Source organism: Cyanistes caeruleus, chromosome 2, assembly GCF_971803275.1.
Source record: "Cyanistes caeruleus chromosome 2, bCyaCae1.hap1.1, whole genome shotgun sequence".
Classification (NCBI taxonomy): Eukaryota; Metazoa; Chordata; class Aves; order Passeriformes; family Paridae; genus Cyanistes; species Cyanistes caeruleus.
The window spans coordinates 60,741,647-60,767,355 of record NC_141702.1 but is presented as its reverse complement, the minus strand read 5'-3'; the positions used below and the strand labels follow the sequence as shown (position 1 = coordinate 60,767,355).

Genomic DNA, 25,709 nt, shown 5'->3' with positions numbered 1-25,709 from the left:
TTTATTTAGAATTGCTTTTATAAAGATTTCTTGCAATAAACTTGCCACCACTCCATGTTACTGCAAAATATAATTGATACCACCAAATGTCAGCATTTACGAATACTACTATTTCTTACTCAGGCTACCAGACTAATCTATCTACAAACATTTGCATTTCCACTACTGTGCCACCTCCACCATGCATTCCCCTTACATTGACACATAATTTTTCATTTTTCGTAACTCTCCATTGCCTGCATGTGAGTTTTGTTTAAGATTAAAAGCTTTGTGTATTGACTTAGTTGGTCATTAAAGCACTTGAATGGGCCACTTGCTTGCAACTGTGCATCTGAACTCAAATCAAAGGGCCTCAGCAAACTTGTGTTGAAAAACATAAATGTTATTGCAGTCAAATTCAGAGTAATACATCTAGGAAGAAGGGCCATACCTACAAAGCAGGAGATCGTATTCTTACTGAAAGTGGCTCAAAGAGACATGTCAGTATGCAGGGGATGAGTGACTCAGCCTGACCTCCTGATGCAGTATTACTGGAACCAATGCAATCCTTCACTCTATCAGGTGTTTCTACACTGGTGCAGAAACATCAAACCCGTCTGATGCCATGTGATCAATGTACACAGGAGCAATGCACGCGTTTCACAGACATGCCATGAGGTCAAAGTCACTGCAGAAAGCTTGCCTTTTTTTCCTGAGAGCAAGAAAATAGGGTCTTGCACCACACAAACAGAATGGATGGATAGAATTTCTTAATTAAGAAGACAATTAGCCATAGAATTTTTGCAAGGAGAAAATGCCTGCACTAGAGAGCTCTCTATTCTGGGAGAAAGGCCTAAGGGCAAAAAGTGGAAGCCAGAACTGCTTCCAGACTGCTTAGTATACAAATCAAAATTCCATTAGCAATAAGCCACTAGAAAGATCTACCAGATATATGTCAGAAGCTGAGGAAACCAGTCTTCAAATCAAGATCTACAATTTTCTAGAAAATGTATAACCAAATAGCAGCTACTGAACTCAATTAAAGAAAAAAATTACTTGAGAAAATGAAAATAACTTTTGACATAAAATCCTGACCACAGAACAGAATGGCTCCTCCTGTGGAAAAAACCACGAAAACTGAAGACCCAAAGACACTAGCCTGATGAGATCTGCTTCCCCTGCATGGCTTTGACTGCACCCAGGTGCACACTGTCCTCTCTCTTCCTCTCTATGTCAGCAATACATCTTTACCGTAATACACTACCGTACAGTGATTCTCCCAGCTATCTCACACAGCATTTGAAGGATAACTGAGAGGAACAGGACACTTCTAAGAGTAGGGCACTGATGCAAATTTGACAAGCTGTTTCCATGAAGTTACTCTTTTCCAAAATCTATCAAAAACCCTGCAATCTGTATGTATTACAGGGACAGTACACTGTTGATGTTGTGTAAACTACAGTGTAAAGTGACCGTATTTTCAAGGTTTTCACTCCTCTAGAAATGTAACTTCCAAGACTAGATTGTCAGAGTAATTCCCTATTATTTAGAATATAACTGATACCTTTATTTTAACCTTTCCCTCTATGCAGGCAAGACCTTTTTTCTTCTCTTCTCCAAGCACGAACACCTTGTGTTAAGCACAGAACAAGCTCTGACAGATACCTCTATCACCTTTCAAAATATTCTATATATTACATTAGTAAGTAATTCTTCCTAGATCAAATTAAGTTATGTTTCTCCTCTGAGAAACACTACTCTCTGATTTGGTAGCAAGTAGCTTCTGCAAATATTTCAATACAAAATCCTCAAATGCCAAGTCTTGCTAGAAACACTACAGCAGGAAAAAATTGGGGCAAGGGTAACAGCACAGAAGAGAAGGGGTTCCCCATTCTGTGCTCTGTTTTTACTGAGGGAAAACTAACCTATCATCAATACCTTTGGCTCAGTCTAACATGAAAAACTCATGAGGCATTTCAAGAGTTCTTTGTTTAATCTTACGTATTAACCGACTATCAATTAAAAAAAATAAACATTGAGACAGTCACAGTGAGGTTTGGAGTTCTCTAGCAAGAACATGTGATCACAGAAAAACAATCCTGGAATTATCCAGCTGACTACAAGGAAGCCCAAATCAAACACTATATAGTCAATGAACAGCTACATTGACTGTCATACAAAAATGTCCCATGTAGAGTTGTCAAAAGATCTCACTTCACGTCGAAGTCCTGTGGTGCAATTAAGAAGACTAATAACTGATATTTAACTGACCTACAAACCAGGTGTGTCCCCCACAGCTGTCACCATAAGTAAAGCATTTACTTTCCAACACAAAAGACCGTTGCATGCTGCTGTTGGAAAAAAGACAGATTTTGTTCTGTTGACCTATGGACTTTGAAATGTTTAACTTCCTACATGTGGGACATGCACCAGTCTGTAGACCATAATAAAGAGCTTGTGTTTAAGATAACGTGTCCTCAGACATCTAACCTGAAACTAAATACTCGCTGCTTAATGAACTGGTGCACCAGGCAAAAAAAGCTGTGAATAGAGGGACAAAAATATTCTTGCAGCAAACCCAAAGTCAGCCTCTTCTCCAGCTGACAATGCATGAATTTGCTTCATCTTTTTTAATCCAAGAAACTACTCTCACTCAAATTCTGAGAAAGAAATACGTCCATTCACTCTGGCCGCTGATGTAAGGATCACCTAATTGTATCAGACATCAAAAAAGAAAGCTCTGGTTCCTTAATAAGGTTACTAAAACCAGTAGCTTGAAAATAAAATAAATTTGATAGAGTGCACTTACAGAGACTGAAATAGTCACAGACTTATATCACTGCAGAGTGGAAAGAATAAAAATGCTCCAAAGTGTTAAGACTACTAAATTTTCCAGCAGTGACAGTATCTGAGCAGTCACACACATCATTATTACTCAACAAAAGTGTTCCCAATGAAAATACAATTACATTAATTAGTACTTTCATGAAGGTTTACAAATACAATACAGCAAGTAATTATGTCAACAAAACTTTCCATGCCCACAGTGCCCAAAAAACCACAAGACATACCTGATTACTGCTTTTGGCAGCAGAGTTGGTCTGAGGTGTATTTGAGGAAAGAGAATCAAAAAAGGCTTGGTCAGCTAATGAGTTACCGCAGCTAATGCCATCTTTTGAACCTTCGGTTATAATCTGAAATGTAAAAGGTTGAGAAAGATTTTTCATACTTCAATTAACCAAATTATGCTTTATCATATATAATCACCCTAACATTCATATCACTAGACTTTAAGATATTAGCATATAACCTTTTAAAATTCAAATTCAATTGAACTTTTAGCGAGAAACTGACACAAAAGTCTGGAGGATTTACTTCCCCACCAGATGGAACTAGTTTGCCTTACAACTACAACATGCAAGACTGTTATGGCTGTGAACACCTATCTATAAATTCCTTAGGGATTAAACTTTGTTAATATAAGTGTATGGAGACTGGTAACTCAGTGCTCAGAGGATGGATTTAGGACAGTTAGTTTAGAGAGCCGAAAGCTACCAGACCATGAGCTAACAAACTGAAGCAAAAACACAAGGTCATGTGAGCCAGCATGATCCTGCTTTCCCTTCCCCTCCTCCCACCTTTGTTTTTTTTTAATAAACAGAGCACTGGTGAAGGAAGAGAGGCACATGCCCTAAGAAGCTGCAGGAATTACAGCCAAGGTGTCTTCACCCACCTAACCAGCAAACTGCACACATGCAGACACTAGGCCATCCTAGAGTGAATGAGATTCCAGTCTTTGCACTGAGATCCCATTCCATCCCCAAAACAATACCATTGGTCTTTAAACAAAAATCAGAACAACGCACACTGAAGAGACAACAGAGGGTCTCAGTAAGAAGAAAAGTTGAGTAGTCCCTGGATTTGGTAAGCCACATCCTGAGCCCCAGAAATGTGCCTCCATTCCAGACGTATGAGCATGTGGAAAGTGCCACAGCAACTTCAGTGTAAACTTGCATTACTCATTTCACTTCTGTATTTCTATCATCAGACAGAAAAAACCCCAATTACTGGATTATGAGACCCCCAAAACCCAAAGCAGATTCAAAACCACTCATGTTCTGCAGATCAGCAGTATTTACTATAGACAGATTCCTGTTACATTTCTTGGAAAACCACTAAGAAGCTCAGGAGCTTTGGATGGCATGCTCACATTGGTTTCCAAAGCCAGCTACAATGAGATTGTATATCCCAAGCTTTCTATTTGAACATTTCAGTCTGGTCAGCAAAGCAGAGGATGGCCTTTTCAGTAGTTCTGCTTTCTTAGTGCAGAGCAGCAGAGCAGTGTAGTCACTTACCTCAACATAATCTGTTGGAACAAGTCCTCTCTCGCCTTGGCTGTTTTTTCCTTCTAACCAGCCTCCACCAACATCCTAAAAGAAGTAATATAGAAATAATTTTGCTAGATGGATCCCAAAACATGCTTCAAACAGTGCAGCAGGAAGCATTGTCTTGCTATCAAATGTCAAATGCTCAGCAGGAAGCACTGTCTTGCTGTCAATGTTCAAAATACCGTTATGACTGTGAAACTGAACAAACTCGCCCAAAGCTGCTGAGGCAGCAGACACTCATTTAAACACAACACAGACCATGCTGGTTTTACACAGCTATTCTGGACTTTAGATTCTAACAAGCATGAAGGAGAAAAATGCTTGATTTTTTCAGCACTTTTGATCATTTATGAAACCAGAGTCAATTGTCTGGCCACAGACTGTATAAAAACACAGCTATTAGTATGTCTGTTTCAATGAATTAATTTTAATCAATAGACTAGAAAGAAACCAGACTCAAAGAATTAAGCTGTTGGTCATATCTGTAAAATCTCTGGCTCATTTATTGAGGGTGCAAAGATGTGTGATGAATGAGAGCTATCACCCACAGAAATGGTAAGGCTGTTCTCAAGATTAAAAGAGCCACATGCCATGTATGATCTGGACTCTTTCTTCCTGCTTCACATTTCTTTTCAGAGGCAGTCTTATGCTATTAGCTTAGAAAGCACTAACAACAGTTCAGCTCTGATCTCAGTGAGACATCCTGATATTGTTTGGGGTTTTTTAAACACATATTCTACAAGAAAGCTCTGTAGACAGACCTTTGCAGTTAAGCAAAGTTAATTCCAGGACAACATTATCTGGAATAAGCCAGCTCTGCTTTAAATCAAGCAGTTTAGGGAACACTACATGCCAAGCTAGTTCACAGATGGAAATTGGAGACACATATGCTAGACAGTGATTACTGAATTTTAGGTTCTCTTAATTTGCTTTTTAATTGATGTATTTGTTGATTCACAATTTTGTTCCTTCATTTCAAAATTTTATGTAATCCTGCACTTTACAGCCACTCCAATAAGGAGAAGCCTGCTTATATATTCAAGATTTTATGCAGTAAAGATCAAGCACTTAGTGAAATAACAATTTGCGTTTTTATTTTTTCTTACATACCTGAAAGATTAATGCTCAAGAACACAAAAATAATTAGACAGCTCAGATTATATATTCAACTAGCTTGGTTAAACTGCAAGAGCAATGACATCTTGAGCCAGAAGTCATATTTGCACTGCTACACCTGAAAGCAATCATCAGTGGACTAGCATGACTTAAGCTATTGTCATGTGAATTTATCATATCAAAAAAGATCAAGAGCCTTTGTGGCAATTTATCATGGACAAAGTTTTACTTGGTTTTGAGTATACTGCCTTAAGTCACAGATGTCTTGGTCAGTGAGAACTAGCTTAAAAGTAGTGATCCATTGATTTATATTTAGTCTTACTTTTGTAGAATGGCATTAAGCTCTTGAATTCACACGGCACACTATCCAAGAGGGTGCTGGTTCTATTAAATATCTGCTTCAAGTATTTAAGATCAATGGAACTAAAAATTATCAGAATTACACATAACTAGGATCTTCAAAGAATTAAGTTTATTCTGCAAAATCCATGTTTTTTATACAAAAAGATAAATAAGAACTGGTTTCATGATCAGGTGGTTTTTGTTTGTGTTTGTTTCAAAAGGCAAGTCTATTCACTAAGCCATAAAATCGAAGCCACAAAAATCAAAGCAGAATCAACTAATGCCTTGTTACCAAGGGTAAGAATTATATAGGACAATTTAAGTGCACTGAAATTCAAAATCTGGACATCAATCAAATGTCAGTGTTGAAAAGTCCTATTCATTTAACAATGCCCTGATAGCATTATGATAAATTGTCACCACTTCTTCCCTATACCTTGTCCATATTTCCTTAATTATGAAAGGACACAAAAATTCAGTAAAAAATTTTTGTTTTGTTGTGAGATCTTTACCAAACTTGGAATGCTGAAGTCATTTGATTAAGAAACTCAAAACCTAGAAGTGAGCTGGATGTCATATTAAAATACAAGTGGCAAGCACCTGAAAGACTACATACACAAAAAAATGTGCAATATTAGGCACACAAAAATAGACAAGGCATTCAGATGTAAAGGCTATCATGACCATTAGTTCCTTCCTCTTACTTGTCTCTCAGCTCTGTTTAGAGGAAAACAAAGCTGAGCACATTCTTAAGTGTGTGGGCACAGTTTGAAAAGACCCCATTCTCCAAAACATTGCATTTGTTTCCACAAGATTATTAGAAAATTCTTTGTATTCTGTTTTTTCACTAATTCTTCAGGGAAGGGTAACCAGGGCTTTGAGAAGTCACTGGCACCATTTTTGTTCCATCTGCTGGTAGAAGTACGTCAGGAAAGGACACTGAAGCCAGTTCCACCTCAGTTTTCTTACCGGGTTGGTGATTGTGATGATCTCCCCTTCACTGACTGTCAGCTCATTGTTTCCAGGCTCAGCAGCAAAATCATACATAACACGAGCCTGTATGTGGAAAAGAATGTAACAGTGAGGCTTCCAGCTTATGTAGAAGATTTCATTAAGGAAGTATCAGCACAAATTGTCCTTAACTTACAGAAATAGTAAGTGGGGTAAGGCCGAATGCACAAAGAGCAACTCAGCACATAGGAAGCTGACATTTCCTAGATTTGAACTGCAAACTCAACAGTAACAACAACTTTAAAATACAAAAATCTCATGTGGAGCTTGTTGGAGATAATCTACCACAAGGATTTAAGACTGCTTGTTGTCTCTCATGTCCAGAATTATACGTACAACATTTTCCAGGGGAAGAAGGAAAGGTTTCTAACTTTAGCAAACAATTCAATTTTATTTTTTTTTAATACAAGACATATTCCAATTCCAATTTGGGTAAAGGGAAGTAGTTCATAGAGCAAGCAATTCAGAAAAAGCAAAGCAAGTAACTGCAGATATAAGTAAGCACTGCTGTGCATAAAATATAGTATGTAAAATTATGTTTTGAGACTCTATATGGGAAGAACTGTGCAAATGCAGAAACAAGCAGTGAGAGTAGGCTCCTTATATCTGGCATAAGGACAGAGGGAAAAACAAAAGCAACTTGATTTTCAAGTGTTTAGATAAACAAAGGCTTTTGCTGTGCACTGACTCTGCTATTACACTACATAAATAAATGTTTGAAACATTTGGTTTTACTAATAACATCATTCAGTGTACAGCAAGGAGTTCCTTCTTTTACTTGGAGGGTGAGGGGAAGAAAAAAAAAAACTAAACAGCAAGTAATATTTTCTGTCAAAGGAGAAAATAAAATAATTTCTGTTGAAAGATAGCTACGTGATAGGAAAATAAAATACCAAAAGACAGACATTCACCTTTCAGTCTTGCCTGTCTCAAAACTGCAGGTTGTTATGGTCCTCAGCCAGACACAACTTCTTACATAAAACCAGAGGAAAACAGAACTTCCCACCCCCACATTTTAATTTCATGAGTATCATGTGGAAATACTTGGTCAAAAGATACTTTACTTCAGTGTAAATAAAAACAGAGCTGAGAACAAACACACGTTTCAGCTGTTCACCTGACAAATCTAATCCCAAACCATGTGGACAACAAACTAAACACTTGGCCTTCTCCACTAGAGCAGCACAACATTGCAGAAAACCATGTGTCCTAAGCACTCTGAATGCTCCCTTGCATGAAAACTTTTCCCTTTAGAATGGAGGCTTTCAGCACTTTCAGATTATGCCATGCAAAACAGAGATGAAGAGGCAAAAACTGTGTTCAATAATAACACTGACTGCTTTCTTTCCAGCAGCACATCTGGTCTTCATGGAAATATAAGAATAAGCTGCCTTACTTTCATGAAAAATGAACTGAAGAGAAGCAGCACAAGTCTTTTGAAACACAAGAACATTTTAAGCAGGGGTGTAAAAAGCACTACTCTCCAGAGCTCTTCCCTCAGCAATGTGAGGTGTTGAACATGTCCTTTTTACAGCAGGTTACCAAAATTCATCCACTTTCTGCAAGTCAATTGAACAGTACTCAGATGCTGGGCATCAGAATCATGGGAAAAGCAGCTTTCTTAACCAGGGAGTCTTCTTAGTTTTTTTCAAGTAATACACCACAGTATTAAATTCTTGCTTCTATTCACAGGAATGATCACAGTTTACCAGGATGAAGGCAACAGAAAAATTTTATCAGCCTTCAGAAAAACTGGCAAAACATCCCCAGTAATGACCAGACTGGATAGGTAAAATGTATTTCTGTCTAATAAAAGAACAGATGCAAATATGAGATTCTCCAGATACAGCAGTGAAATAAAAGTTACTTAGGGAAAATAAAAAAAGAAGAAAAAAAAAAAAAAAAGGAAGTATTCAGCTTGTAGAGAAGGAAAAAACAAGAGATATATAGAATTTAATAAAGTCATTATGCTGAAGTCCACATATTCACCTGCTCTGGACACCTGTTTCAAAAGTTAGAAGAAGTAGAATGGAAAAAATTACAAACAAACCTTGCTAACTACAGTTTAAGAAATAGAAAAATAAAAAAAAAATGCAATGCTATAGAAATGGATTATTACAGAGCATTAAGAATTTGAGGTACATCTGAAACCTCGTCTGTATATTGACATTTCAAATACATTCCTCATCTTTTCTGCCAGTACTCTCCATTTCACCTGCATTTCTAGGCTCACTTGCCTAGGCTGGAAATAAAAACCTTAAGAACTTCTGGCAAGTAAGCTTTAACACTAGCCTCCTGCTGTTGAGATTTAATGGGGGAAATAGTATAAACTCAACCAATTCCAAAGTAAAACTAAGAGACTAAATGTTTTTGTCCCAATTAATAAGTTTACAGTTAACAATGTAAAACCCCCTAGCCTTTCCCTGGGCAGATCCATCAGCCCCAAACCTATGTAAATTCTGTCAGTTCCAAAACACGATTAAATGGAAAATGGTTTGACTTTCCAGTAAGCTTTTTCCTTCTTACTGGCCATAAATATTGTGTCCAAGTGGCAGACAGAACTTGAAAGACAGACCTTTGCATCTCCTGCAAAATTGCAAATGGACGTGGAAAAAAGCATTTAACAAGAAAAGGATTTTAGCTCCTTGGCACTGTAATACACACACTGAATATTAGAGCTAAGCTTAGGGACACTTTAAATATTCATAAAATGGGAATCTCTGATGAATTCCAGATCATATAATGGACACCATGAAGAAAACTTCTTGAAAACACAGATTTATTTTTTTTTGAAGAAAAAAATGTTACAGTTACTGTTGTGTTTCATATTTACTTCTGATCATATACAAAAGGATCAAACAGTCAAAGAACTACAGGAACTTCAGAAATTAAAATATTTTGTTAGTGGAATAAAGGCCACTGCTTCATTTACTGTATACTGCAAACATGCAAAACAAGAAAGAACCATTAACAAATCTATTAGCTATAAGAAAATTCATTTCTTCTACTGGCTGCATGTATACCTCCCCTCTCCCACCACCACCTATGCTCCAAGATACAAATGGTTCTGGATTCTGGAGTTGTTTTGTTGGTTCCTCTGAGAAAAAAACCCTGCTAACTCAGAAAGCTCTAACTGCTTTCACTCACCAGAGAGCAGACCTGGTTGTTGCACTGCAAGTTACTGCCTCCCTTTGCTCAGGTGGTAACAGACAATCTCCACTGGGAGCTTGGAACACATCCTGACATTCATCTCATGCTCCCTCATGTGAGGAAAGGCTGGCACGGATTAAGCAGAACCCTGCCACTGCACATGCCAGGAGGGAGAGAGCCTCCTGATCCCCAGCATCTCTGCACCTCTGCCATATATTGCAGTTTCTTCAGAATGAGAGGGAGAAACTCTCATTGTAAATGAACAGTTTTGTCTACAAGTGCAAGATGGGGGAAACCAGTAAAAGTTAAAGGAAAATTAGCTTTTCAGCAGTATGGATACAGAAATTTAGACTGTAATAAAGAGAAGAGAAATAAAAAGGAAACTGGCAATTCTCAGTGTTACATCAGCATTCTTTGGAGCTGGTTCTACTTGCTGTTGTTACACAAGTGGACTGTAGTTTCTCAATTTACTGATTAATTTACAGATTAGGCTTACTACAGTGTGAAGCCTCCCAACATTGAGAAGTTCTAAGCATTGCCACCAATAATTATTTCAGTCTTTTTAGAACTATGATAGAATCATCCCTAGGAATAAAACACCAAAGAGTCCCCAGATTGAAAAGCAGTATCTAGATTAGTGAAAGTATTATTCCTCTGCAGGCCTGGAGCAGACTTAGTTTTCCTCCATTACTTCTGCCTGAGTTAAGTACTTATCTCTTCTTTCCATAATATTAAAAACCAAAAGGAAAAAAAAATTCAACAACAAAAAACCAAGAGCACGTGCCAGCTTATTTCTGAAAGCAAATGTAAGATTATGCAACTTTCCCTGTCAGTGTTAAGGCTCCTCCACCTAAATGAAGTGGGAAGGAAGTCATCTAGCAAAAGTTATTAAATAAATTTCCAATGAAAGGTTACACTGTTGCTTCACTAAGGTACTAGATAAATATCCAAGATCTCTGTAGACATCCTAATCGACTGGCTCCTGGTGCCTGCCTTGAAAGAGGCATCTTGAATGAGGGGATAAAAGAACAGAAATACCTACTTCTAATGAGAAGAATCTTTCTGCCTTTTCCAAGATGTTTCACTCATGGCTAGGCTCAGATGGAAAAGCACCTTACCCCGAAACGGAGCAATCCTGATGTGCACAGGACCACATTTGCCTGCACTGCAGTTCAGCTGCAGCAGGGTCGCTCTGTCATGGAGGAGAACAGTGAAAGCCCCTGTGTATTCCCCACCAGCCATAAGCAGACAGGCTAACAGCTAATGCACATAACTTCTGCTCAGAGCAGCTTTTACAACAGCTTCCCTGCCTAAGCCTTCCTTGAGACAAATAATCAACGACCCACTGACTACTGGCTTTTCATTAAGTTCTCATTTCTGAAGCAAAATGTTTTTGCAATACTGAACTTCCTAACTGCAATGCAACAGTTCTGCATCCAAGTATGCTTTATAGCACAAAAATTGGAGAAGCCCCTAAATATTTGACACACCTTTGAAAATACTTTCTCTATGCACAGGACTTCATTTGCATTAGAGATCTAGTGTTCTGCCACAGAGTCATCTGTTCCAACCATGTGTTACAATTTAGGAAACTTGTACCACAACTGCTTTTCTTGGTCAGCTGGCAGTGGCAGATAGTAAAAAGGAAATACGCATAGAAGTTTCATAGCATGAAATTCCCGTAACTGCACACATTTCACAGTTAGCCCTTCAGCAGTTCAGTGCTTCAGCCACCCTGCACTGCTTTTGTCATGAGACATAGATTCACAGGCTTAATTTGCCTGGTGCCACTGTCAGAAATACAACTGCTGTATCACAGCACCAAGAAGGCAGCACCTAATGCTGGTGGCAGCAATTCCCATATTCACAGAAAGAGGATCAAATTCTGGATTTCTCTTTTGGGAAGTATACAAGGCAGGTAACAGCAGGTTTCTCTGAAACCTGTATCCACTGGAGGAGGAGGAACCATAATTTGGGAAGTGTGGCAAAATACCAAAAATAAAATTAAGAGAAAATTTTAAATATGGAAAAGTTAATCACTAGCTTTAGTTCTAAACAAGTCAAGTCCATATTTTAAATGGCTGTGTCAGTAAGAAAACTTGAACTTTTCTTATAGGACAGCAGCCTAAGCTTTTAGCTGGGATGAACAACGAAGTGCTTTTGGTCACCTCAAGTAACTCCAGTAACACATCTGGTATGAATAAACTTCAGAACAGTTTGCTACAAAAACTGCTTCAGTTAGTACAAATATTCTTCATTAGGTCTAGTAAGAATAAGCCTTTGAAATCTGCTGTGAAATACTGATGAGCAGTATGTTGATTACACATGGAAGCACAGAAGAGGATAATGTATTTATTTCTTCCCAGACTTTATTAGCTGACTTCTAAAAGATTTTTGGATGTGGGTTCGGTTTTTGTTTTTTAATACATTCTTTGTGAGTTTCTTTCATTAGTTTGGGTTTTTTTTTTCAGAATTACTTTTTCCCACATATATTGTTTTTAGAAATAAAATACTCATTCTAAAGGGCAGTTCTAAGAGAACAAAACAGAAATAGCATAACTGGGATACAGGTTGGGATCTCAAAATTAAGAGAAATTGAGAAAGCAGGAAGAAAATAATAAAGACAAAAACCTAGCTGTAAATACATCAGTTCAGAAATTTGCAATGCCTTTTGATTACCCAAAAGAATGATTCAAAATTAAACATTTAATCTAAAAAGTGACAATACTCTTCCACACAAAAGGCAATTAACTTAAAACTAGTTTTGTATTTTCTTTTCTGTACCAATGGTTCACAGCAATTTGCCCTTTGATTACTGTCTGTAAAAAACTACTGGTTTTTAGGTATTTTACTGATTAGGACAAATGCAAGACATCTGATTTATTGCTGTCCTCACTGCACCAATGAAGCTCCAGGGAAAACACATGGTAGGCATGGATCTACGTGACAGCATAGCCATTGTTTTGCCTCAGCACTCACAAACAGACTACTAAAGTTGCCATGTTTTAATCAAAGTATCTTTGAAAAAACTCTCCACAGATCAAAACACATACTAAGTCCCACAGTGCATATTATAGGGAATACTGCAAGAAGTTTAAAAGGGCTGGTGTCCAAAATGTTGAGAAAAACAGTAAGAATACAGGAATACAGACAGGAGCCCTTCATGTATTTCCTACTTCAGAGGACTGAGGACACCAGCTTTCTTCCAACAGTGGCTAACATTTAGGTAGATTTAATCATTTCCCTACCCTTTATCCTGAAATCTAAGCTTGCTCAAAAGCTAAGTACCCCAAGTCTGAAGAAGTTTTCACTGCATCATCTGCAACACTGAATCACAGAATCCTAGATGGTGTGGGTCTGGGTTAGACGGACCTTAAAGATCATCTTGGTTTAACAACCGTGACAGGGACAGGGACATCTTTCACTAGACCAGGTTGCTCAAAGCCCCATCCAGCCTGGCCTTGAAAATATAAAAAACATTTCTACTACTAATAAAGGAAACATCTGAGGTTATCATTTGACACAATAAAAACAAACAAACGAACAAACAAAAAACAAAACAAAAAAACCCCCACAAACCTTTTCATTTTAGTCCATCTACCAAACTCTATCAGACTGCAAGTGTCCACTTGGATAGCCTATGCAGAAATATCAAGTGGTGCTTCAAGTGCTATGACTCAGCCTGGAGAGGCAGCCTCTGTCCTGCCTATGGTAAAGAAATGCCTACATGTTCCTCTCACAGGCTTTCCTAAGAGACGAGAAACTAACAAAAAATAGACAACAGAAGCATTAGAGGACACAAGGGACACTGTCTTCTAAGACAGACTCCCACGGGAACAGTACCTTAGGAATTCAAGAGATTATACATTATACTAGCAACTGCCAGTAAAGTGATAAAGTTTTATTATTATGAAGAGGAGACACCATTGTTTATATTTTTAACTAATATGGAGAAACTGGTGAAAACGTATATTCCTTGTATTGTGCTAGGCATCACTTCTTGTGTATGTGCTCAACATCTGCCTAGAAAACTACCTTGAAGAAACTAGAACATTTTATACTATGATTTTAATAAACAATAAGCACAAAATAAAATTCACTTTTTTAATTAAAACCTCCCTTTAGTATACATTTCTTTTCAATACAATTTTGTTTTGCTTTCAGCAACACCAGAATTAAAGCAAACTCATTCAAAAAGTGCAACTAAGTTCACTAAAGAACTCCATTTCTGAATTAAGAGAGGTCACAATAATCAGGTATCATTACTCCAAATTCCCTCACCAGCTGTAACTGCTGGATCCTCACATTACTCTACAAATTCACATTAAAAGTATCTCTTGACCCACTGGCTCATTTTCCTCTGAGAAATTTTTCAACTCTAAAATAAGTTCACTATCCTGCAGCTGATCATTTGAAGTCAACAGTACTGACTATAAGCATATTAGAACCAAATTAAACACAGACAAAAATCCAAGAAATATGGACCTGCATAATTTCTTCTTGCTAGTAAAATATGCTTGCAGACAGATGCAGAACTCAGAAGCCACATCTGCCTACAATATTCCAGGCAGGTATTCAACTAAGTATTTACACTGGATTAAAATGTATATCTCACATTGGAATTGATAACAAAACATGAAGAGTTTCCAAAAAGTACAAAACACAAAGTCTAAAGACTTTGTAGGGTAAGGGACAGGAAGGAAATAGTCAATTCCCACCAACATGCATGTGGTTTAAACTACTGACACTTCTAGAATTAGAATGAAAGTCTAATAAGCTTGAAACCATGCACCTTGAAACCATTTCTGTATGATTTTGTATAAGAAAGAAGTGCCTAGGCAGGTTTTCAAGTGTTAAAGAATCTTGGAAATGTTTCCTGCAGTAATAAAGATAACAGCTTGCTAGCCTCTTCAGCCACTTGGGCTTTCTTTAGTAAGATCAGATTAACTTTTCAGATCTACCACACCGGACTTCACAGTCTTGCTAAAAAACATTTCTTGGTCATGAAAGACCACCTGAATTCAGTTCAAGTTAGTCCCACTCTTTTTTTTTTACATATATTATTTTTGATTCACAGAACACAAGCTTCTTTACAGCTGTCTACCTGTAAGCAATCATCATCACACCCCAAAGCCCACTGGAATGTGCTCCTGGCCAGCATTACAGGCAGAATGCACACCAGGAACTTCCATTCAAGTTAATTCCTGCACAAGAAGCCTCTTGTTCAACTCAAGCACCTGTGAGTAAAAGTCATGGATGCAGAATGAGGTCCAAAATGGTTATACGACTAAGATCTCTTAAAAGTGTTAGAGTAAAACAGATCTTAAAATCTTAAGGTATTAAAACAAATTACAGCTTCTTTCCATGCAGTTATAAGCCAGGTGGGTAGATAACCATACCACAGAGCATGAAAAAAGCGAAGAGACTGCAATGTTTTCCAGATTTACAGCAGTGCTTAAAAATGTTAAGTCTGAGAATTATCCATAAGCAGTTCAGTGGTTTAAAAAAGCAGCATATTTTCAGAATAACTATCATGAACTATTAAAACAGGTGCTTAGTTACATTTTGGTGTGCTCATACTGACTTATTTATGGGGTACTGTCAGACCCAAGAACAGCATCTCCATGCACCCAAGCAATACTGAAGCAAGGGAAATTCAGTTGCAGAAATACGTTCAAGACACCCATGTGATTTAGAAATATTTCCAAATACTGACTCAGATACTCCCCTGAATCACATCTGAGCTTTCAGTTGGGTTAAGCACCTGAATTTTTTTTTTCTTGTTTTAAACATTAAAGCTAGTTATCGGTTCAAACTGTACTGCAAAACTTCTAGCAGGAGTGAACTTCTAGTGTGAGCAAGGAGCTCCAGTGGTATCAGACCTTTTTCAGAATCAATTTACTGCACCGCTCTAAGCACCCAGCCTTCCCTATGTTTTCCTTTTTGAATACCAACCTTTTCCAGATCCTCAGATAAACTGGGGACTCAACAATTTCAAATTTGAGAACATTAATACCAGTTTCACCACGACTACAGCAAGTAATAACTGTAGCAAGTATGGCACGGGTTTGTATTTACAGATGTCAGGCAGGATATGTTTTTCTCAAGTATGATTAAAATCTCTGCTTAGATTAATCATTACTGTGTCTCTGAAATTAAACTGCAACAGTTGCAACTGTTTGCTGAACCAATATTTAATGATGTGTTTCAGAAGCCTGCTGTGCCAAGTCCCCTGATGTCTGCCTGAAACTTTAAGGCCACCACTGTTGCACCCTCACAGTTCTGTCCCCAAAGAACAAAGCCAGTAAGATGTGAAGGTTTCAGAAAAAGCCAGCAGCATTCACCAGAAAAATCACCACATTGTGACCTGCTCATTAAGACAGCTTGTAGTCACACAATAGTGCTGTCTCTATGAGAGCAGAGATTAGAAAAAATTAGTAATTATCCTAATAATTGGAGAGGCACAAAGTTTCGCTAAGGTTATCTAGTGAACTTCAAGCCCTTTCAGACTCAGCACACTATTATACATTGTGTATCTCAATGTGCCACATGCACAGGCCACTCTAGACGCAAATGAATACCTGGCAAAGCAAACTAAGTGCATGTTAAAATGATGCTACTTCAAATAAAACTTCATCTGTAAAATACAGAACGGAATAGCTGTACTACTCTGAAGGCCCAAACACTGGTAAATATTAAAAGGAAAACACGTGCTCAATAGCATGCTCACTGAAACCAGCTGGGAAGGAATCTGAAATGCAGCAGGATGAGTTCTCCACATGGAATTCTCCTAAATTCTCTTGGTTGGTTACTTGAGTAACCAACATTAATCAACATACTAATGTTTTGTTATCCTCTTAGTTCTTATTAGAAACACTGCTTTGTGAAAGCCTGTGTTTACTTTTATTTTATGAACACAAGTGTGGAAACTGTTACACCAATATAAATGCATTACAGTTTTATCAGATGAAGCTTCTTTACTCTAGAAATGGGCAAGATTCACATTTTTGGGGTTCTAAAGTATCCAAGCCCACAGCTATTTTAAGCTTTTCTATTGGCAGTGCAGAAAAGCACAAGACCCTTTAAGGTTACAAACTTTATTTCATGATAAATGACAGCTCAAATACGCAAAGCTCAGTCATTAGATCTGGCCAGAGAACACTCAGCACTTGACCTGGACATTAATGACCTGCAATTTAATGCAATGTGCACACTAGCAGTGTAGGCATATCTCACTTTAAGACAAAGAGTTAAAAAATGAAGAAAAATAATGTCTGGACAGATGCATTTAATAAAAAAAACAAAAGATACAATGAACGACAGAACTGGATTAAGTCATGCAATATTTAAATTTGACAGAACACCTCACAGATTTTTCTTGAACCAGCAACCTTTACAGTGACAGAAAGCATCAAAGAAGACTGAAAAGTTAGAACTTCTGCTTACTTATGAATTACTAGAAAATTTGGCGGTTTGACAGAATGTGACTGAGCTGTCAATAAAAAAAATGGTAATTCAACAACCTTCACAGAAACTTCCAAGACTGTGGTCTAGTTATTTGCAGTAAGGAAGATGCTTAATTTTGTATTACACAAGCAATCATTTTCAGATTGAAAAGAAGAAAAATATAGGGCTATTAAGGAAGGAAATTACACTACTGCTGAAAGAAATGTGCTGTAACTAGGTAAGCACTAATTACATTATATTACCATATGTAATTGCAGTATTCAGTTAGAGAATTAAATCTTAACCCCCCCCCCCCAAAAAAAAAGAACGAGTGCAGTGGAGGAAATAAAACATTTAAGCTTCACTCCTAAATCTGATGAAGCTATAAGGTGAAGCACCTCATCAGTCATCGCCTTACTGCTGCAGAAAGATGAATTGTATAGGCTCTTCAGGCAATACTAGAATTTAAATAAGAACTAGAAAAAACAATAAATGTAATAGTCTTATATCAATTGCCTTTCTTCTGGAAACGACTTACATAATCATCATAGAGAAAAAAAAAAAACAAACCCAGAAGGGGTACAGAAGGGAGGTACAGTTTAAAGCTATTCCAAGAGAATTTTTATAGCTGTTCTTGCAAATTAGCCATTTTGTTCTATCAACCAGGAAAGCAAACACTGCTTGAACTGAGATGACAACTTATTTTTGCTCTGAACATTGAGAACTGCAGTCTCAGAAGGCTGAGAAAAGCAAAGCATGTCCAAAACCTACTGTGTTTAAACAGAGATACCATATGAATACACAAAATAAAAGCACAACAGTTCCCTTGCCAAGGACAAGCAGATGGCAAGTCAGAGCAGAAGTCAGTAACTCAATGACAAGTCATAAGAAATAAGACTCAACCAGTTCTTCAACAGTCCCCAGTTTTTCACAAGAGTGGGACTGAACTATTTCACTGGGCAAGTCCCACAAACCCCACGCCAGACACGGCTGCCTCTCCCCAGAAGCAGCTGTTTTGCTTGGACTCCCCAGAGACCTCCCACAAGCTGCACTGCCCACCTTCTCACCACCCCCTCCTCCTTCCAGCCACCTATTTTGCACATTGGAAACCCCTCCTGTACAGTGGCTTCCTTTAAAGGGCAGGGCCTGGGGGAAGAGCTGCTCCTAAATACAGGAGGGAAATAGAGCTTTTACCCACAAAAACCATGTTCACACAGAGAGTTGCTGGTTTGACTTTAGCCAGCACACTTCTGTGAGCACACACCCTGCTACCAGCAGGGCCCAGGACGGCTCTTGTGCCCTTCATACCATGCCATGTCCTGGACATCTCCTCACAACTACACAACAGCTGGACCAGGCAGCGTAACAGCTCCCTACAGGAAGAGCTGTTCCTTGTGCCCTTCTCCCCTTACTGTGGGGTCTCTGAGAACTATCTGTCAAAGTTAAATGAGTAACTCTCATTGTAAATTTATTATTATTATTATTATTATTATTATTATTATTATTATTACTATTAATTTTTATTGTTGACAGAGGTTTCTTGTTCATATCAAAGATAAAGACTGTTTTGGAAAGAAAGTGATAAGGCTCAGAGTTTAAATTAAATTTTCTAGTAAGCAATATGCTTTTTTCCCCTCTCTTCACTAGCGCTTGAATTTTGCTTATTGGACTACTACAAGATTGCTCTGTTGTTTGAACTTTCTGTTACTTGGGAAGCTCTTTTTCAATCATAAACTGCTGAGAAAGCAGGAATACAACTAAAGAAAATAAAAGCACAAGCTCTGATTTTCAGCCCTCAGAGAAGTGTAAAGTGAATTTTGATGAAATTGTTATTGTGAAACATACTTTGAAATAGAAGAGATTTAGCTTTAAATGCTGAACACTGCAGTAGCTATTTCCTTAAAATAATTCTAGGTATCTAAATGCTCATCTGTCCCATTGCAGGGCTGGTTGAAACAAACCACTCCCACTATTTTACAGTCTATTCTCTATTACCTGCTTTTAAAATGTTTTGCAAGACTGCTTGCAACACCATCAATGTTACAATTGCTTGTAAATTTAATACAGGAAGGAACCCACATATCTGAAAAGGCAAAATTCTCAAATGATTTTTACCTTGGTGATCTCTGTAAACTCTGAAATTTGTTAGATGCCCTAATGAAATAAGGAGAAGTTTATTTAATATCTACAAACTCTTTTAGGAGTTTTTTCAAGACCTGAAAATCTGAGGAGGAAGATAATTCAGTGCACAATCCTGAAAGAGTACAGTAAAATAAACCTTTTTATGAAGCTACGGTTAACTGTAAAGCCTTATTGCTGAAATAATACCAATATACAGAGAAATTCTACCAGGGTGAAAACCTGAAACTCTGAATCTATAAACCAGATGTAGCTTATGATATCTGATACCAGACTTCCTTCTCTTTGGCTGCTGTAATCATGTTTTTAAATGATGACCTCTGGTAATGAGTCTCTGATGACTCAATGCCTAGGTGCTCAAAATAACTTTGAAAAACTGAGTCAGAGGAATCATTACTCAAGCACAGCATCACACAGAATCCCACCAGCTCTCCAGCTTTCCAGCATAGAAATGAGAAGGCTTGAACTGGTAATTGCTGCAATTTAACATAAACCATGTATCACTGAACCTTTAAAAGACCATAAGGCTGGACAGAAAGAACAGAAAACTTCTGTCTTCATAAAATACGTGAATCAGTTCTCATGCTCATCCTAACATCTCACTCCTCCAATAGGTCAGGAATCTGTGGTTAATCTGCATTTTCAGCTTCAGAAAACAAACCACCAAACCTAAATAATCTAAAAAGCCCCAGGACGTATCACCATATCTACTTAATATTAGCCTAAAAAACCCAAACAACATTTCACATAAAATCAAAATTGTTACCTCACCTAATTAATTTTATTACATCACTTTCTACATATATAGATCAGCTGTGATCTCATGTTTTATATTATGACTTGTTTTGCTGAATTTAAATAATGGAACATGTTGAATGGATTATGATGTGATCTGCATAGTAGATCTCACAACTCACAGATGTGTTAAGATTTACACTGAATCTTAATCTATTAACTGAATCTTCCCTTAAAATAAGATTGACGAGAGGAGTCTACTTCCAAAGTTAGGACAATGTAGAATGTAGATTAACAGAACACAAAATCTGGGTGTTTTGGAGGGTTTAGCACAGAGGGGTGTTTCACTTCCCAGCTGCAAATCAGAACAAAGAACTGTTTTCTGAACAATTCATGATGCAAACATACAGATTAGTGATGGTATAAAGGAAAATGTGTGACTTCTTTGGGAAGTATACTGCTGAGAGAAACAGAGAATGAAAAAGAAAGATGAAAGGAAGGATACACACTTAAGGATAATAACCTTTAAGAATAATGTGTTGTTACCTTTCCATACCTGAAATTTTCCTATGTAAATCATGACCTTCCCTCACCACAACTACAAGAACCATGCTGAATTCAACTATACCTGGCCAGTGACATTCCTAAGAGGAAATCCAACATGATCAGATGGACAAGAAAGCTTTGAATGGCATTTCCTTATTTTAGAAGTACTGTTAAGTTTTGTCTTATTTAAAGAACAGAATATTTAGTCTAAGATTTCATCTCAAGGGATTTCCTCCCACAAAAAAGGGCCTAGTCCTAAAAACAGAACCACATAAATGAGTCCTCAAAGCAGCCAAACCATTGAACAACCATTGAACATAATGGTGGGAAACAAGTGTCCCTAGAGTTACAAAGAAAAAAACTGTTGGCATCGACAGCAAGAGGGGCCTAACTTCATGAAGCTTATCAACAGCTGCCTTATGAAATACTTCTCTTGGGAAAGCAATGTCACCAACATCAATGATGCTATACCAATAAATCAGCTCCTAGTTTCAACTTCTAAATGAAAACTCTCAACACATGTTAGCAGCACAGGTTCCAGAAGAAGAACTGTCTTGCTTATAGCCTATCCAGTTCTCTCAACAACATCACTTCCTTTGGAAATCAGAGCTTAACAAATGGCAAAACATCAGCCTTTTCAAGAAAAGGACTTGCCTACATTTTAAAATAATAAATATGTTTAAAAATAGGCTAAGGTAGGGAGAATGTTGTTTAAAAGCCAGCATATTGCTTCCTGACATTTCTAGCTCTCTCTATTCAATGAAGCTCAAAAACAAAAGAAAGGACATGAGTAGTAAAGCTGAGACTTGGCAAACTCTAGAGGGGAAAGAATAGAAAAGGCCCAAGAAATCACAGAGGAACAAACAGAAGAATGACAATCTCATCTTTTGTTTTTGAAAGCAACTATGACAGAAACACATTTACCAAACTGCATCTTCCTTGTGACCCAAGTTTTGAAAACTTTTTAGGCTTAGGCACTTTCTGCCATCATTTGTGACAGTTAAAAATAAGGAATTCGTAAGGTTAACTCTGTTTCTCATGGAAGCATTCAAAATAAAAGTATCTAGCTCAAATTATCGGCTCTTAAATGCGAACATGAAATTGCTTTACCTCTGAAGTTAGGTTCAGTTAAATGACTGTGAAACTCTAAAAGTCTCCTAAACAATCTTCTTTTTTTCTTATTTTGATAGGGTTTAACATTTGTTTCAGTTTTTAGAGCACATAACCTTGAGCAAACCACAAAATCCACTGCCAAGCTACAGTAAACATCTAAGCCAAAAGAACTGACTCCAGAAGCCTCAGATCCTCCATTTCCCATCTGTATTTCCACCCTTCTCCATGAAAGTCTCCCCCTCCCAACTATACCACCCCACCTAACCTTCTCTATCAGCTCTGAGCAAACTTTCAACTACTGCAACTGCCTAGAACTGGAGAAATGACCCCGCTGTTTCCATTCAGTGAATATTTTTGCTATTTCAGCAACTTACCATAGCTAAAACCAGGCCTGACAAGTGTTGTAGTAGACTCCTGGGATGTACATAGAGCATGGGATGAGGAGAAAGAAAGCAGAACTAGCCACTACTAGTTTAGCTCACAATATCAGACTCAGCCTCCACAGCCTTCAGGGTGCTTAAGGCCTACAGCCCCTCCGACCTATTCCTACAAAAGACTCCCTACCAAGTTGCCAGCTAACAAATATGCTACAAAAGCATCAGTAAAGGTTTCTTGGTATGAAAACAGTAGTGCTTTCCTCTAAAAGCCTTTATTATTTCAATAAGAAATGCATTGATTTTGAATGGTACAGAGAAGAGACAGCATATTACACAACTGTATACCACCTTTTCATGCTGGAAAACAAGGAATTTAATAGCTGTGGTTTATCAAAGTGGGAGCAAGAAAACTGCCCAAGGATTACAAGCTAGATATGGAAGAAACCCCTGTTTGCATCCTCCATCCTCACAAAATCTAACACCTTGATTCAAGCATTTGTAAATCTTGTAGAGAAAATGATAAAGCTGAAAACAGAAGCTGGGCAAGTTCAGATTCAAAAGAAAGAAGCATCAACAGCGAAAGAATTGATGGTTTAAAAAAAACCAAACAAATGAAAAGACAGACTGGATTTTCTATCATTGAAAGCATTCAAATCAAGACTGAATTTGCACCCAGCCTTCTTTGGAAAGTATATTCTAGTTTAAACAGGAATCAATTCAGGAAGAGCTAACAGCCCATGCAGCACAGGCCAGGCCAGACTGTCAGTCACCCTTATGAGCTATATAGGATTTGATACCATTAAAGTTCAAAAAACTCATTCTCCAGACAACTACTTGCAGCTTAGTTTTGTTAACATTTCACATTTAATATTTGTAAAATACAAATGCACCTTGCATATTTCTTTTAAAAATTAGGCAATTTTGGAAGCAGCACAAGCAGAAGGTGAGAAATTTGTTTACAAATTTAAAAAACAAAATTTACTTTCCAAATGAAATGGTGGCTGGTTAGTTGGCCGACCTCCTAAAAACTGTTTATTCAGCCAGTTACTCCCTTACACTGCTCAAAAAAACCCAATGTATCCTTTACTATAGCTGACATTTGCACAATGTGAACAAAATAAAATCCAAAACAGGGCAGTTTGCAGAGAGGGACCCATCTCCTGGGTAGATTTCACAAAAAATAATCTTCTCTTCAGTACTGCTCACAGTTACCAGCATAACAAAATAATAGCAATAAAATACCAACTCTTTCCTGACTACTACTGACTAATTTTAGCCTTCAAGTGAAAGTACATTACCATATCTTGCAATTTGTAGAATGAAAAAAAAAAGACACCACCTGATTTCAAGCTGGTCTAGATTAGGAAATCAGAAATTATACGCCCTTCCTTCTGGAACCATAATGTCTCCAAAAATATTTAAAGAAAAGCAAAGTGAAAGTTTCCTAGTGTATAATAATAAATAAATGAATAAAATGGATGATGTGTTCGGCACAGAGCACAGGATCCCATGAGGATGCTGCACCTCAAATTGAGCAGAGAAACAGTAAACTGGTTTAGTACAGTATCTGCCTAACATACTGTGTATTATGTAGTATATACACACCAGAAGTAATTTTCTTGCTACCTACAATAGTTAGATTGATTGAAAAATATTCATACACACATCCCATGAATTACTGGAACCCACCAATGTTAAAACCAAGTTTATCAACAATATTCTAAAAGCTCAATAGAAACATAAATTTCACTATATTGACTGTATTGACTGTATTCCTAAACTGCCCAAGTGATTTTGAAACCTAAAATCAAGTTCTTGGTGCTTTGGAAAAAGTTTATTCTAACATGAGCCACCATCAGCTTACGTGGTTACAGAGACAGCTACTTACACGTTAAATATGACACGTTCAAGACGTGGAATATTTTCAGCAATGAGAAGTGCAACACGAATAGTGCGCTGTATGAGAACCGCCTCAGTAAAAGGAAGTTTTTTTAACTGCTGGCCAAGCTAATGGAATCAGGTGACTCAAAGTAATACTTCAAATACCAAAAAAGTCTTCCTGAGATACTTAGATAAATCGCAGATGAGTTGCTGGTGCATGTTAACTCACACCTACACAAGCAGAGATGCTTTCATCAACCAATATAGTAAACAAATATTATTTATTTAGAAAGAGGCCACTTTCAGCTAGGATGGGCTAATTTTGACAGTTGCATTAGCAGCAGATACTGTTGAAGAACTGAACAAAACAATTTAACTTCCTGTCTTTTTTTTTTAATATATTTTTCTATTTTTTTTTTTGTCTTGTGTAAAATCAGAGCTCACTACTAAGAGGTCGCACAGGGCGGATTCTGGGCTCCCACCAGAGACACTACACAGCCACCCCCGGATGCCACTGAGGGGGGTCAGCATCAGCTGCCCTCACGCGCCGGGGCGAAGGGGGCCGAGCGGGCCGGGCCCGCCGGTGGCCGAGGCCTCTCCCACCGCCCCGCCGCTCCCCGGGCTCGGTGGAAGCGGGGCAAGGGGCGCCCGGGCAGCAGGAGCAGCACCCGCGGCCTCCGGCGGCTCTTCGACCCTACGGTCGCTCCGCCGAGGAGTGGGGACGGAGGGGCACAAACACAGCACAAAAACAACTTTCCCCGGGCCGGGAGCCGCCGCTGCCCCGCCGAGCCCCGAGCAGGGGCCGGGCAGCGGCGCCGAGGCCCGAGCGCGGCGCTCCCTCCGCTTCCCCCTCCCTCCGTCCCTCCCGCGGCCGGCGGCGAGAGGCAGGGTCCGGGCAGGGACCGGCTCCCCCGACCCCGGGCACGCAGCCCGTCTGCCCGCGCCCCCCGCCCGCCCGGCCGGGCCCGCTGGCGCAGAGGGCGCCCCGGCGCCGCCTCCCGACCCCCTTGGGGCCGCTCACCTTGGTGGCCATGGCGCTGCCGGCGCGGGCTGCGCTGCCGCTCTGCCCTCCCTCTCTCCCTCCCTCTCTCCGTGCCGCGGCTGCTCGGTCGGTCGGTCGCTGTGTCCGGCCCGCCCGCCGCCGCCGCTGGGCCGCGCAGGCGGCTCCTCCTCAGCGTCCCCGGCCGCCGCCGCCTCCTGGGGGCCGCCGTGCGGCTCGGCAGCCAAGCGCCGGCGCTGGGCAGACGGGAGCTGATGTGGCCGCCCCGCGATGCCCCCGCCTCGGCAGCCCTTTCCGCTGGCTCGGCTCGGCACCCGGGGGCAGTGGCGGGGCTGTCTGCCCGCAGCCTTGCCGTCAGGGCCGGGGGAGGGACGCGCCCGCTGCGCTGCGGTGATCCCCGGGAGAGCCGCCCCGACCCGTCCCGGGGGCGATGGGGGCGGACGGACGGACCTTGCCCACCCCCCGTGCCTCAAGGGCTTTGCTTTG

The 25,709-nt window shown here is 39.1% G+C and overlaps 1 protein-coding gene across 5 annotated transcripts in view; it reads right to left on the bottom strand.

Moving 5' to 3' along the window:
- SNX9 (sorting nexin 9) overlaps positions 1 to 25,436 on the bottom strand; it is a 62,144-nt gene extending 36,708 nt beyond the window's left edge. Inside the window, exons 1-4 of one of the 5 annotated variants that reach the window (XM_086868390.1) lie at positions 25,245 to 25,436; positions 6,795 to 6,881; positions 4,335 to 4,409; positions 3,051 to 3,173 (exon numbers count right to left, since the gene is read on the bottom strand). In XM_086868390.1, coding sequence (XP_086724516.1) covers positions 3,051 to 3,173; positions 4,335 to 4,409; positions 6,795 to 6,881; positions 25,245 to 25,256 — 297 coding nt within the window. In that variant the 5' untranslated portion in view covers positions 25,257 to 25,436. Of the gene's footprint in view, positions 1 to 3,050; positions 3,174 to 4,334; positions 4,410 to 6,794; positions 6,882 to 7,747; positions 7,821 to 24,230; positions 24,308 to 25,244 lie in introns of those variants that run through there. The other 4 variants (XM_086868398.1, XM_086868419.1, XM_086868409.1 and 1 more) reach the window with 4 other exon arrangements.
- Between the last annotated feature and the right edge of the window lie 273 nt (positions 25,437 to 25,709).